At 38.9% G+C, this 14,538-nt stretch overlaps 1 protein-coding gene across 1 annotated transcript in view; it reads left to right on the forward strand.

Annotated features, from left to right (window-relative positions):
• Positions 1–14,538, forward strand: part of AOPEP (aminopeptidase O (putative)) — a 540,041-nt gene that overhangs the window by 372,467 nt on the left and 153,036 nt on the right. Inside the window, exon 9 of the mRNA XM_007939143.2 lies at positions 7,518–7,561. Within this exon, the coding sequence (XP_007937334.1) occupies positions 7,518–7,561 (44 nt within the window). The remainder of the gene's footprint in view (positions 1–7,517; positions 7,562–14,538) is intronic.

Raw genomic sequence — 14,538 nt, forward strand, 5'->3', positions numbered from 1 at the left:
CTGCTAACCAGAAGGCTGGCGGTTCAAACCCACCAGCCACTCCTTGGAAGGAAGGTTGGGCATTCCTACTTCCGTAGTGATACTGCCTTGGAAACCCAAGGAGGGGTCACTATGAGTCGGGGCCGACTCGATGGCAAACAACAACAACAAGGTGGTACTTGAAGAAGCTGTTGAATTGGTATATATTTTCCTGTAAGACATATTCTATACTGATAATGCCACATTAACATAAAAAAGAAAACAATATTCCTCAATGTGATTATATCCACAGGCATAAAAACCAAACCAAACTCACTGTCATCCAGTCGATTCCAACTCATAGTGACCCCCACTAGGTTTCCAAGGCTGTAAATCTTTATGGAAGTAGATCGCCCCAATCTTCCTTCTGCAGAATGGCTAGTGGGTTTGAACCATTGACCTTCTTGTTAGCAGCTAAAATGAATTAGAATTCCAAAATGTATGTTTTTGGAGAGGACACACAATTCAATTTATAACATTCTTTTTATGCTTTCTTCAGGAAAGGACCCTCCCTAAATATATATGTAGAAAGGCAATTTGAAAACTGATTCAGAAGTATTGTATGCTTGGTTGACTGATTAGCCCAAACTCCTACTGCTAAAAAAAACTTATCACCAAGGTACTGTAGGGTGTAGGGTAAAATGAGTGAGTATATTACATTCACCATGACCTTGGGCATTCTGATTTCAACTTCCAACGGAACTCTTAGTGCTCTCTCAACCAAATTGTTCAGTTTTTCTTTTATTTTTCTCTCTTGAATAATAACTTTGTTTTTCCAATAACAACTTTATCGAGTTATAGTGCACATACAAGGAAATTCACTCTTTTAAAGTGTACAAGTCAGTGGTTTTTAGCCTATTCTCACAGTTGTGCAACCATTGCCATTATCTTATTTTAGAATACTTTCATTAACCCAAAAAGAAACCCCACTAGCAGTCTCTCCTCCATTTCTCCCTCTGCAGTCCTAGACAACACTAATCTACTTTCTGTCTGTGTAGATTTGTCTATTCTGGACGTTGCATGTAAATGTAACCCTATAATAGTGGTCTTTTGTGTCTGGCTTCTTTCACTTAGCATAATGTTTTCAAGGTTCAACCATGCTGGAACATGTATCAAAACTTCATTCCTTTTTATGCCTGAATACAGTCCCATTTTATGTATATACTACATTTGTTTGCCCATTTACCAGTTGATGGACTTTTGGGTTGATCCACTTTTTGACTATTGTGAAAAACACTCCTACAAACATTTGTATACAAGTTTTTGTGCAGAGATTGTTTTTATTCTTCTTGAGTTTGTATCTGGAAGGGGAATAGCTGGGTCTTATGTTAACTATGTTAAACTTTTTGAGGGACTTCCACACTGTTTTCCAAAGCAGCCATATAATTTTACATTTCCACAAACCATATATGAGCATTCAAATCCCTCAATATTCTTGCCAACTTGTTATTTTTTTTATAGCCATCCTAGTAAGTGTGAAGTAGTATATCATTGTGATTTTAATTTGTGTTTCACTGATGGTGAACAATGTCAATCATCTTTTCATGTGCTTATTGTATATCTTCTTTGTAAAAATTTCTATTCAGATCCTTTGCCCATTTTTTAATTGGGTTGTCTTTTCGTTGTCCAGTTTAAACATTCAGGATACAAGTCCTTTAGCAGACCTTATATGTATTCTCATATAGTATTAGTATATTGCCCTTTATTCCTTTTCCAGCATACCTTAGTCTTGTGTTTCTTCCCTTCTGAACTACAATTAGAAGCTCAGATATTATGCATGGAGAAGGAGGAGGGGAAGAACTCCACTAGAGCTGTATACAGCTTTGTTGGAAGAACTTGGTTACATTAACTTTTTTGAAATTTTGTTAAGTGTTCCCTGCCTCGCTTCTCTGGACCTAGTAAGGATATAGCTTATTCCCGTTGCCGGTACCCTCTCAATTTGAATTATTACTACAGTTCAGCCTGGAGCCCTAAACCCTACATAATTCACCAAGGAGAGTTATACTTAGTTGTTATTTCCCATGTTTTGCTCATCTCTCCCCAGCAACCATTTCCAGTCCATTCATCAAAGAAAGGGAAAAGAAGGATGTTTCTCTCTCTTTCAAATGAGTGGATATTTGTGAGAATTGGTGGGGTTTGGGCAGTTCATCATTACCACACTGCTGAGCCAGAGGTTGGGGGAGGGGACAGATAGGCAGAGGGACATTTACTAACTACGTTAGAATCTTATCTTTTTTCCCCGGGCTGCTCCATTTGGAGTGGTGGCATGAGGCTATACTTCTTTTCTTGTTTTGATGTTGCTGGTGACATTTTTTGCTTTTTTTTAAAAAAAAAAAAAAACAGACTGTGATTTTGTTTGGGAGCTCTGGTGGCATACTGCCTAGCATTTGACTGCTAACCATAAGGCTGGCGGTTCAAACCCACCAGCCACTCCTTGGAAGGAAGGTTGGGAAATCTACTTCTGTAGTGATACTGCCTCGGAAACCCAAGGAGGGGTCGCTATGAGTCTGATTCGACTCAACAACAGTGTGTAATCCATTTTTCTTTACTCAGAAGTCTTCTCTGATTTACTTCTTAATTCTTTCTCTTATGCTAATCACCTCTTCTGAGTACCCAGCTCTCTCTGACCTGTCCAGCACTTCAGTGTTACCATCTTTCTAGCCCTCCTGAAACTACTTCTTGAATTTAACAGCGATTTCTTCCTGCTTATTTCATCTCTTCTTGGTTCTTACCCTACCAGCCCCATCCTTGCATCAACATTTTGATTATTTGTTTTCCCTGTTCTGTGTCCCTCCTCCCTCTCCATAAACATGGCAATTATTCATAAACACCTGACAAAAATCGCTAACCCTGTATAATTGTCTAGCCAGTGTCTATCAGTTAATCTAGTAAAGTCTCATGTACTTGCTTTGTATTGAACACTTTCACCAGAACTGAAAAATACAGCCTAAATTAATCTTGTACCAAAATCAGTGTTAGGTTTTTAAGTATCATAATGCTTAATTTAGTGTTGTTAGATGTTAATCAAAACAAGCTGTCTGAGAAGGTCTGATTAGCATATATATTGTTAGCAGAATAGGGACTGAAGACAAAAATTCTTGAATGTATTTGCAGTTGATTTCTGACTTCAGTGTGGACTTGTAACAATTGCCAGCGATCCAGGTAAAATTTGATCCCAGCCCACCATAACAGTTTTTTGTGTTTTTAACTTCTGCTTTTTAAATTTTTTCAGGCATACTGCAGAGGTGATAAACAGACCCCCAGTATTGTCACTGGCTGACTTTGTTAGCTATCCTAGAATCAGCCTTGAAGGAAAGCCTTTCTCATCCAGTTACAATTTGTAAGTTGCTTTCACAAAACTGTCATTAAACTGAAGAGTAAAGTCTGAAAAAGGATTGAAAAGAGGTGGTGAGGGAAGGAATAATCATAAGAGATGGCTTTCCTTTTATGTCATTCTGTTGTAGGAGGTGGAGGCAAGCATTTATCAAGAGTGCTCTCCAGGGCTACGTGCCCATTTACGAGCCAAGAAAACTACCGTTTAGGGACTATAGATCAGGTCTACAAAAAGAGAAAGAAGAACCAATTATGTTGATTCTACTGCAAGATAATAGAAAGACTATCTGGATGAGACTAAGTGTCTTCTTGAACGGGATGGCATACTGGACAGAAGGACGACATCCAGCACTCTAGAAGGAACATTCACATAGCTTGTTGGAATATAGGTCCCATCTCTTAGAGACAGCTGAACTGTTAGGTTTATGTGATCCAGTGTGATCCAGGCACTTGACTGCTAACCAGAAGGCTGGCGGTTCAAACCCACCAGCCGCTCCTCGGAAGGAAGATGGGGCAATCTACTTCCGTAATGATACTGCCTCGGAAATCCAAGGAGGGGTCGCTATGAGTCAGGTGTGACTCGACGGCACATAACAACAACAACAACAAGTGTGATCCCCAGACCTGTCACCCCAATGTTGGTTGGCTATGTTGCCTGAAGTCTCAGCTTTGAGGCAGGAAGAGGCAGATGCACCAAGATGGCAGTCTGGTAGGAGATAAGGCAGCCATGTTTCTTAAAATATGAAGTAGGGCTTCTTGGGGAATACATTTGCTTTTTTCCCATATTCACACAGAATTCTGGAACATTGTGCTCTGCAGTCTTATAAAGAAAGATCCAATTGTAATTGGAAATTGCAAAAGGGCAGAATTAAGGTTAACTTCAAATTTCCTGCTTCTCATGCAATTAAATTCTCCCCCATGCCACTGATTTAATGTAATTTTACCCCATATAATTGAGCATAAATTACTGAGCAAATATGGGATAAGTCGATATGGACCATACAGAGATAATGAAGTGAAATTAGTAAGAAGTTATAATTATAGTACTTGGATTTTTAAGGAGCAAGAATAATGTCGTTAAATCAATGAAATATTGACAAAGGAATCTATTAACATATCAGACTGTGAGAAATGAATTTCTAATTCAATTATTTTTTGCAAAACAACTATTAAAATAATAACTTTTTGAAAACCTCAAGGAAAAATAACTCTTTTCTTTCTCAATACTACTCTTGTTTCTTTTAGTACTTTTTTTTTCTTTCTTTCTTTAGCTATCTGCTGCAGGTGCAAGGAATGACTTCAGAAATGAGACATCATCCATTTGGAGTCGCCCCCCTCCATTTGGCCTGTGTGATCCATGTTTTTAATAATAGTTTTGTTATTGTTTTTATTGTTTATTTTAGTCAAAACAGCAACAGACAGAGTCTTCGAAGGAAAACAGAGGTTGTAAGAAATAAATCTTTCATTAATGGTTTTAATAGGGAGATTGGGATTCTGGAAGAAATGGACTGAAGCTACCCATAAACAAGTAGAAATAGGACGACTGGCTCCATGAGTGTAGAGATGGTTATACTCTAGTGTAATGATAGGAAAAGAACACCTAGTCATACAGATTGCTTGTAGATTTCCATTTCTCTGTAATTCCTTCTGTTTTGTAATACAAAGACTGTGTTGTTGTTCCCATCTCCTACATAGAGTTCAGTCAGTCTCAGCAGAGCCCTATGCTGACATTCTTCCTGCAGACTGGGTTTTATAGGGATCTGGAGTGGCTCTAAATTAGAATTGTCATATATGGTCATCTGGGATTACATGTGTGTCCTCTCTAAAGGACCCAGTTAAAATGATCATTTCCAATTCATTTAAAGAAACACTTCAAGTTTAAAGCTTATTTGTGTTCAATGTCATTAAGTTCCAAGGAAAGTTAAATAACGTTCTTATTTAATTCATGTTCTGTATTTATCCAAAATATGTCTCACCAAACTCCGATGACAGAAGATTGAGAATAGGATTACCAGATTTAGCAAATAAAACTACAGAACACTCAGTTAAGTTTGAAGGTCAGGTGAACAAGAAACCATTTTTTAGTCTAGTATATCCTCAGTTTAACTGGGTATCCTGTATTTTATATGGCAACTCTGTTGTTGTTCGATGCCATTGAGTTGGCTCCGACTCAGTGACCCTATGTACAAAAGAAAAAAACACTGCCTAGTTCTGTGCCATCCTCTTACTCATTTCTGTGTTGAACTCGTTGCTACCACTGTATCAATCCACCTTCTTGAGAGTCTTCCTTTTTTTCTGCAGACCCTCTAATTTACCAAACATGTTGTCCTTCTCCAGGGATAGTCCCTCCTGAAAGCATGTCCAAAGTACATAAAACAAAGTTTCACCATCCTTGCTTCTAAGGAGCACTCTAGCTGAATTTCTTCCAAGACAGCTTTGTTCATTTTTTCTGGCAGTCCATGTTATTTTCAGTATTCTTTGCCAACATTACAAGTCAAACACATCAATTCTTCTTCTGTCTTCCTTATTCATTGTCCACCTTTCATATGCTTATATTACTGATGTTGTTAGGTGCCCTGACGTAGGCTCTGACTCATAGTGACCCTACATACAACAGAACGAAACACTGCCAGGTCCTGTGCCATCCTCTCATCCTTACTATACCTGAGCCTATTGCTGCAGCCACTGTGCTATTCCTTCTTATTGAGGGTCTTCTTCTCCTTGTTCTCTGACCCTTCACTTTGCCACGCATGATATCCTTTTCCAGGGAATGGTCCCTTCTGACAACATGACCAAAGTAGGTGAGACAAAGTCTGGCCATTTTCACTTCTAAGTAGTAATCCGGCTGCCCTTTTACCAGGACATATTAGTTTGTTCATTTTCAGCATTCTTCTCCAATACCACAATCCAAAGGCATCAGCATCAACTCTTCTTCAGTCTTCCTTGTTCGTTGTCCAGCTTTCACATGCATATGAGGCTATTGAAAATACCATGGTTTGAGTCAGACACACCTTAGTCTTCACAGTAATATTTTTGTTATGTAACACTGTAAAGAAATCTTTTGCAGCAGATTTGCCCAGAGCAATATGCTGTCTGATTTCTTGATTGCTGCTTCCATGGACATTAATTTGGGATCCAAGTAAAATGTAATCCCAGATACCTTCAATCTTTTTCTTTATTTATTGTGACGTTGCTTATTCGTCCTTTATTTATTGTAACGTTGCTTATTGGTGAGGATTTTCACTTTCTTTATGTTGAGGTAGAACCTATTCTGAAGGCTGTGATCTTTGATCTTCATCAATAAATGCTTCAAGTCTTCTTTGCTTTCAGCAAGCAAGGTTGGGTTTTCTTTGTATCTCAGGTTGTTAATGAGTCTTCTTTCCGCCAATCCTGATACTGCTTTCTTCTTCATATACTCCAGCTTCTCAGATTATTTGCTCAGTGTAAAGATTGAATAAGCATAATAAAAGGATACAACCCTGACACACTTTTCCTGATTTTAAACCACACTGTATCCCCTTGTGTGTGTGTGTGTGTGTGTGTGAGTTGTGCCTTTCAGTTGAAGCAAATTATTTTAATTGATTAATATCCAACAACTGATGGTTTGCACAGTGGCACTATACGAGGCTGCAGATAGAGGTGGGGACTCATGAAGCACCTTTGGAATTGTGGGCATCTTTGCTTTTCTATTAGAATATGAACCATCTTGGTTTTTGTCATGTGTTTCCATAGAGCAAGGCAAGAGAGTTGAAAGTTAGTCTGTACTGGTCTCTAGGAGTTCAGATTGTTCAATATGTACCAGAATATCTGATAACGTTCATGATGAGGAGACTTTTGTTAAGTCAGAAGGTTAGTTCTTTATGCTATGACTAGCATTTTAAAAATAGTTAACCACAAAATGAAATAAACCATTGGGTTAGGTTAAAACAACAAACATTACATTTTTCAATTTGTTCATGGTTTATACAAAACAAATCTCTTTTAACTGATTGGATTGAAACTCTGATAAATTAATAAATTAGTATATAGTCTAATAACTCAGCTTAGGTCCAGTTTCCTTAGCAGGTGAGTTGTCAACAGCTGGGAACACTCTGTCTCTGGCATAGTTCCGGTCAGAGTTATTTATTGATGGACATCTTTAATGGTTTGCTTTTTTCTTATTCCAGGATTTCCTTCAAATACTATTGGAGAACATCCCAGAAGAAAAAAGGTGAGGCCCAATTTAGGAATTAAGAACCCAGTTTTGCTTTGAATGCTAAAAATGACCTTGCCTTATTTTGACTTATTACAAGCTAGAAAGTTAAATCTTTCTCTCTCAATAGGGGGTAAGGGCCTAGCCTTGGCAGTGGGAGTCATAGGACAAATCAGCCAGACTTAGAAAGGCACCCACATGGATAGTTGGAGCCAGCAGGCAAGCCAGGGACAGTCTGTGGCTCAGCTGTGATGGGAAAGACTAGATGGGAAAGTTCTAAAGTTAAGATGAATTCATCAGTGTGACTTAATATAAAGAAACCCTGTATAACTGAAGGTGAAAATGTAGCAGAGTAATAAAAGCCTGAGTTATAAAGTCAGGCTTACATTGGTCCTAACCTCACCTCATTCATATCCCAGCTATGAGTTTAAATCCTCCAAATTTCAATTTTCTAAACCTCTCTGATTGCCCAACCTTCCTTCCGAGGAGTGGCTGGTGGGTTTGAACCTCCAACCAGAAGGCTGGCGGTTCAAACCCACCAGCCACTCCTCGGAAGGAAGGTTGGGCAATCCTACTTCCGTAGTGATACTGCCTCGGAAACCCAAGGAGGGGTCGCTATGAGTCGGGGCCGACTCGACAGCACACAACAACAACAACAACAACAAACCTCTCTGGCAGAGGCTTAAGTAAAATTAGAGATAAAGTGAAAACTAGGTCTTCTATTAATGATTTGTGATTGATTTGTCACAATTATTTTAACAATAACTATCTACTATGCATCAGGCACTGTGTATGGGATCTGTTGTTATTGTGTTATTGTGTTATTCTGACTCCTAGCAACCCTATGTACGGCAGAACGAAACCTGCCCAGTCCTGCAACATCCTCACAATCATTGCCATGCTTGAGCCCATCATCACAGCCACTGTATCAGTCCATCTCATTGAGGGTCTTCCCATTTTTCACTGATCCCCTACTTACTTGGCATGATATTCTTCTCCAGTGACTTGTCCCTTGTGACCACATGACCAAATTGTGTGAGGCACACTTTGGCCATTCTTGCTTCTGAAGAGCATTCTAGCTGTACTTTCTCCAAGACAGATTTGTTCGTTCTTTTCGCAGTCCATGGTACATTCAATATTCTCCACCAATTCCATAATTCAAATGCATCAGTTCTTCTGTGGTCATCCTTATTCATTTCCCAGCTCTCACATGCATATGAGGCTATTCAAAATACCCTGGCTTGGGTTAGGCACACCCTAGTCTTCGAAGTGACATCTTTGATCCTAAATATTTTAAAGGGATCTTTTGCAGCAGATTTGTCCAATGCAATATGTCATTTAATTTTTTGACTGCTGCTTCCGTGGGTGTTGATTGTGGATCCAAGTACAATGAAATCCTTGGTAATTTCAATCTTTCATCCATTTATCATGATGTTCATTAACGGTCCAGTTGTGAGGATTTTTGTTGTCGTTATCTTTGAGGTGCAATCCATACTGAAGGCTGTAGTCTCTGATCTCCATGAGTAAGTACTTTAAGTCTTCTTCACTTTCATCAAGCAAGTTTGTATCATCTATTTATCCTAGGTTGTTAATGAGTCTTCTTTCAATACTGATGTTGTGTTCTCCTTCATATAGTTCAGATTCTCCAGTTATTTGCTCAGCATACCGATTGAATAAATGTGGTGAAAGGATACAACCCTGACACACACCTTTCCTGATTTTGAATCATGCAGTATCTCTTTGTTCGTTCAAACGACTGCCTCTCAGTTTATGTACAGGTTCCTCATGAACACAACTAAGTGTTCTAGAATTCCTATTCTTTGCAATGTTAATGATAATTTGTTAGGATCTGCACCATCTAATGCCTTTACATACTCAATAAAACACAGGTAAACGTCTTTCTGGTATTCTTTGCTTTTAGCCGAGATCTATCTGACATCAGCAATGGTATCCTTCATTTCATGTCTTCTTTTGAATCAAGCTTGGATTTCTGTTAGTTCCATGTCAATATACTGCTGCAACTGTTTTTTAGTTATCTTCAGCAAAATTTACTTGCGTGCAATATTAATGATGTTGTTTGATAATTTCCACATTCTGTTGGATCATCTTTCTTTGGAATGGGCATGAATATGTGTCTCTTCTAGTCAGTTGACCAGGTAGCTGTCTTCCAAATTTCTTGGCGTAAATGAGTGAGCACTTCTAGTGCTGCATCCATTTGTTGAAATACTTCAATGAGTATTCTGTCATTTCCTGGAGCCATGTTTTTTGCCAGTGGCTTCAGTGAAGCTTGGACTTCTTCCTTCATTACTATTGGTTCTTGATCATCTGCTACCTCCTGCAATGACTGAACAGAGACCAATTCTATTCCTTCCATCTTCTTTTAATGCTTCCTGCATTGTTTAATATTTTCCCCATAGAATCCTTCAATATTGCAACTCAGGGCTTGATTTTTTTCTTCAGTTCTTTCAGCTTGAGAAATGCTGAGCATGTTCTTCCCTTTTGATTTTCTAACTCCAGGTTTTTGTACATTTCATTACAATACTTTGTCTTCTTGAGCTTCCCTTTGAAAACTTTTGTTCAGCTCTTTTATTGCATAATTTCTTCCATTTGCTTTAGCTACTCTTAAATCAGGAGCAAGTTTCAAAAGTCTCCTCTGACATTCATTTTGGTCTTTTCTTCCTTTTCTGTCTTTTTACTGACCTTTGTCTTTCTTCATGTACGCTGTCCTTGATGTCATCCCACAACATGTCTGGTCTTCAGTCATCACTGTTCTATCCATCAAATCTATTCTTCAGATGGTCTCTAAATTCAGGCAGTTCAAGCCCTCCAGCCACTCCTTGGAAGGAAGGTTGGACAATCTACTTCTGTAGTGATACCACCTCGGAAACCCAAGGAGGGGTTGCTATGAGTTGGATCCAACTTGATGGCAGTGTGTGTGTTTTGTTGTTGTTGTTGTTTTTGTTTTAATATACTAAAGGTGGTATTTTGGCTCTTGTGGACTTGTTTTAATTTTCTTCAGCTTCAACTTATACTTGCATAAGAGCAGTCAATGGTCTGTTTTACAGTTGGCCCCTGGCCTTGTTCTGACTGATAATACTGAACTTCTCCATCGTCTCTTTCCATAGAAGTAATCAATTTGATTCTTGTGCATTACATCTGGCAAGGTCCATGTGTATAGTCAATGTTTATGTTATTGAGTAGTCACTGTTTATGTTGAAAAAAGGTATTTGCATTGAATATATCATTGGTGTTGCAAAATTCTATTATGTAATCTCTGGCATTGTTTCTATTACCAAGGCCATAATTTCCAACTACCAATTCTTCTTCTTTGTTTTCCAACTTTTTCATTCCAAAACCAGTAATTATCAATGCATTTTGATTGAATGTTTAGTCAATTTTAGACTGCAGAAGTGAATAAAAATCTTCATTTTCTCCATCTTTGGCTTTAGTGGTTGGTGTGTGAATTTGAGTAATAGTAGTGTTAACTAGTCTTTCTTGTAGGCATATGGATATTATCCTATCACTGACAGTCTGGTACTTCAGAATAGAATTTGAAATGTTCTTTTCGACATTGAATGTGACACCATTTCTCTTCAATTTGTCATTGCTGGCCTAGTAAACCATATGACTATCCAATTCATAATGGCTAATACTAGTCCGTTTCAGATCACTGATGCCCAAGATATTGATCTTTATGAGTTCTATTTCATTTTTGACAACTTACAATTTTCCTATATTCATACTTCATACGTTGAATGTTCTAATTATTAATAGATGTCTGCAGTTATTTTTAAAATTTATTTTAAGTCATGCTACATCAGCAAATGAAGGTCCTGAAAACTTTACTCCATGCACTTCACTGAGATAGACACTACTACTTTGAGGAGGCAGTTCTTCCTCAGTCATATTTTGAGTTCCTTCCAACCTGAAGGACACATCTTCTGGCACTATATCAGACAGTGTTTCCCTGCTATTCATAAAGTTTTCAGTAGTGTCTTGGTTCGCTAGTGCTTCTGTAACAGATGTACCACAAGTGGATGGCTTTAATAAACAGGGATTTATTATCTTGTAGCTTAGGAAACTAGAAGTCTGAATTCCAAGTACTAGCTCTAGGGGCTGGATGAAGGCTCCTCGACCTTGGGCTTCAGCTCTGCCTCCTGTTCCAGGCCCACTAGAGCTGGAGGCTTTTTCTGACTCACACAGCTGCTGGCTGCTGAAGCTATTGAACCCAAGATGGACCAGTAAAGTGGCATAGTCCCAAGATTTTGCAGACAATATAGCAGGCTACCTGTTCAACTCCAGGAACAATCTCAAGATCGGTGGGCAACATGGCAGGCCACTGAGATGAAGACTCAGCCAAGTGCAGGACCCAGATGTGCCAAAAGCTAGAGACTTTTCTCAAAGCTTCTCCTTATATACTAGAAGCAGGTCACACCTTGAAGGCAGCTACTCAGCTGCTCATAGCTGATTCCACCATGGAGTTGATTACCAATTTCATCATGAGGAATAACTACATCCAGCTGCCAAGCCACTCAAAACCATGGCCCAGCCAAGTTGACACACAACCTTCATTACCATAAGTGGCAATTTTTTCAGAAGTGGATCTGGCCACATCCTTCTTCCTAGTCTGTGAAACCTGTCCAACAGGGGTTACCCTGCTGGTATTTGAAATAGTAGTGGCATAGCTTCCAGCATCACAGCAATGTGCAAGCCACCACAGTACAACAAACTGATAGACAAGTGGTCACATGAGATCTATATGCAGTAAATCATTTAATCTTTATTATAACACTCTTCATAAATCATCATGATAACAATGATCGTGATAACAGCCATCCCTTTTTGGGAGGTGTTATGGATTGAATTGTGACCCTCCAAAAATATGTGTCAACTTGACCAGGCCATGATTCTCAGTATCAGGTAATTATCCTGCATTTTGCAGTCTGATACAATTATCCTGTGTGTTATAAATCCTAAACTCTATGATGTTAATGAGGCAGGATTAGAGCAGTTATGTTAATGAGTCAGGATACAATCTACAATAGGTTGTATCTGGAGTCAATCTCTTTTGAGATATAAAAGAGTTTGAACTAGCGCATGAGAGAAGGAGGGACCAGAAGTGGAGCACATTCTTTGGTCCTGGTGTCCCTGAACTGAGAACCTCCTACCAAAGGAAGATCAATGCCAAGACACATGGAGATCTCCAAGGAATGTCAGGCACATGGATGTTGAAATGGGATAAGCACCTTCCTCCAGAGACAACAGTGAAAAAAAAGCCTTCCCCTAGAGCCAACACTTGGCATTCAGGCTTCTAAACTCCTAAACTGTGAGAGAATAAATTTCTTTTTGTTCAAACCATCTACTGTTATAATGTCACTAGATAATTAAGGCAAGAGGATACTATATGCAAGCACTTATTTAATCCTCAAAACAACCCTATTAAGTACATTATTTTACCTACAAGAAGACTGATATACTGAGAGGCTAAGTTGTTGTTAGACGCCATTGCATCAGCTCTGACTCATAGTGACCCTGCGTACAACAGAACCAAATGCTACCTGGTCCTGCACCATCCTCATAATCCTTGCTAAGTAGAGGCTACATAAGAGGCTAAGTGTCCAGCCTGATATCTCATAGTAGGGCTGGCTGGCCACCTACAGGGATTTGTAGAGGAAGTTTAAGACTAACTCCTGAGAGCCTCTGTTAATGCACTCAGCTACTAATCAAAAGGTTGGAGATTGGAGTCCACCCACAGGCACTTCAGAAGAAAGCCTGGAGATCTACTTTCAAAAAATCAGCCATTAAAAATGATAACCAACATGCTGGTCTGATAGAGGCTGGTGGAACCACTGAGACTGTGGTCCCTAGCTGCCCTTCAGGTCTGGAATTGAACCCATGCCTGTGGCTTCCAGCCAAGCAATAGCTAGGCATATGAGTTGAACATTTACCTGAGGTAGATACACTCCTTGGAGAGAACAATCATGGGAGAAAGAAGGGCTGCTTATGCACAGGGAGACAGCTCAGGGGACAGGAGTGCATGGAGGGATAGACACAGGGAAGAGGTAATTATCAGGAGGAAGTATGAGGGGAGATGTTGAATTGTGGTAAATTGTGGTCAATGTCATGAGACAAAGTGTATATGAACTGCTGTATGGAAAGTGAATTTGCTCTGTAAATTTTCACCCAAATCACACTAAAAAAAAAATAAAATAAAAAAGAAAAAGATAAAGATAACCAAAAGATTGTGAAAAATATTTGGCAATGACATACCTGACAAGGGACTTGTCTCTAAAACTTATAGAAAACTCCAACACCTCAACATTAAAGAAGTTAAACAATCTGATTGAAAAATGGGCAGAAGACACGAAAAGACACTTCACCAAAGAAGATATGCAGGCAGCCAACAAACACATGAAGAAATGTTCATGATCATTAGCCATTAGAGAGACGCAAATCAAAACAACAATGAGATGTCATCTCACCCCAGCACTAGTAGCAAAGTTCAACAGGACAGAAAATAACAAATGCTGGTGAGGATGTGGAGAGATTGGTTTTCCCATACACTGCTGGTAGGACTGTAAAATGCCACAACCACTGTGGAAAGCAGTATGGTGATTCCTTAAAATCTTGGAATTAGATACACCATTTGAGCCATCAGTCCCATTAGTAGGTATATATCCTAAAGAAGTGAGAGCCAGGACAAGAACAGATATATGCACTCCCATGTTCATCACAGCACTATTCACAATAGCAAAGAGGTGGAAACAACCTAAGTGACCATCAGCAGAAGAATGGATAACCAAACTCTATGGTACATACACACAATGGAATACTGTGCAACACTAAATAATAATATAGAATCTGTGAAACACCACATAAAATGGATGAAATTGGAGGACATTATGCTGAGTGAAATAAGTCAATCACAGAAGGATAAATATTGTATTAGTTTACTATTGTAAAAGGTCAAGGAAAAGTATGTATGTGTGTGTGAG

Source organism: Orycteropus afer, unplaced genomic scaffold (genome assembly GCF_000298275.1).
Source record: "Orycteropus afer afer isolate SDZICR_OR568_19922 unplaced genomic scaffold, OryAfe1.0 scaffold00005, whole genome shotgun sequence".
Lineage (NCBI taxonomy): Eukaryota > Metazoa > Chordata > Mammalia > Tubulidentata > Orycteropodidae > Orycteropus > Orycteropus afer.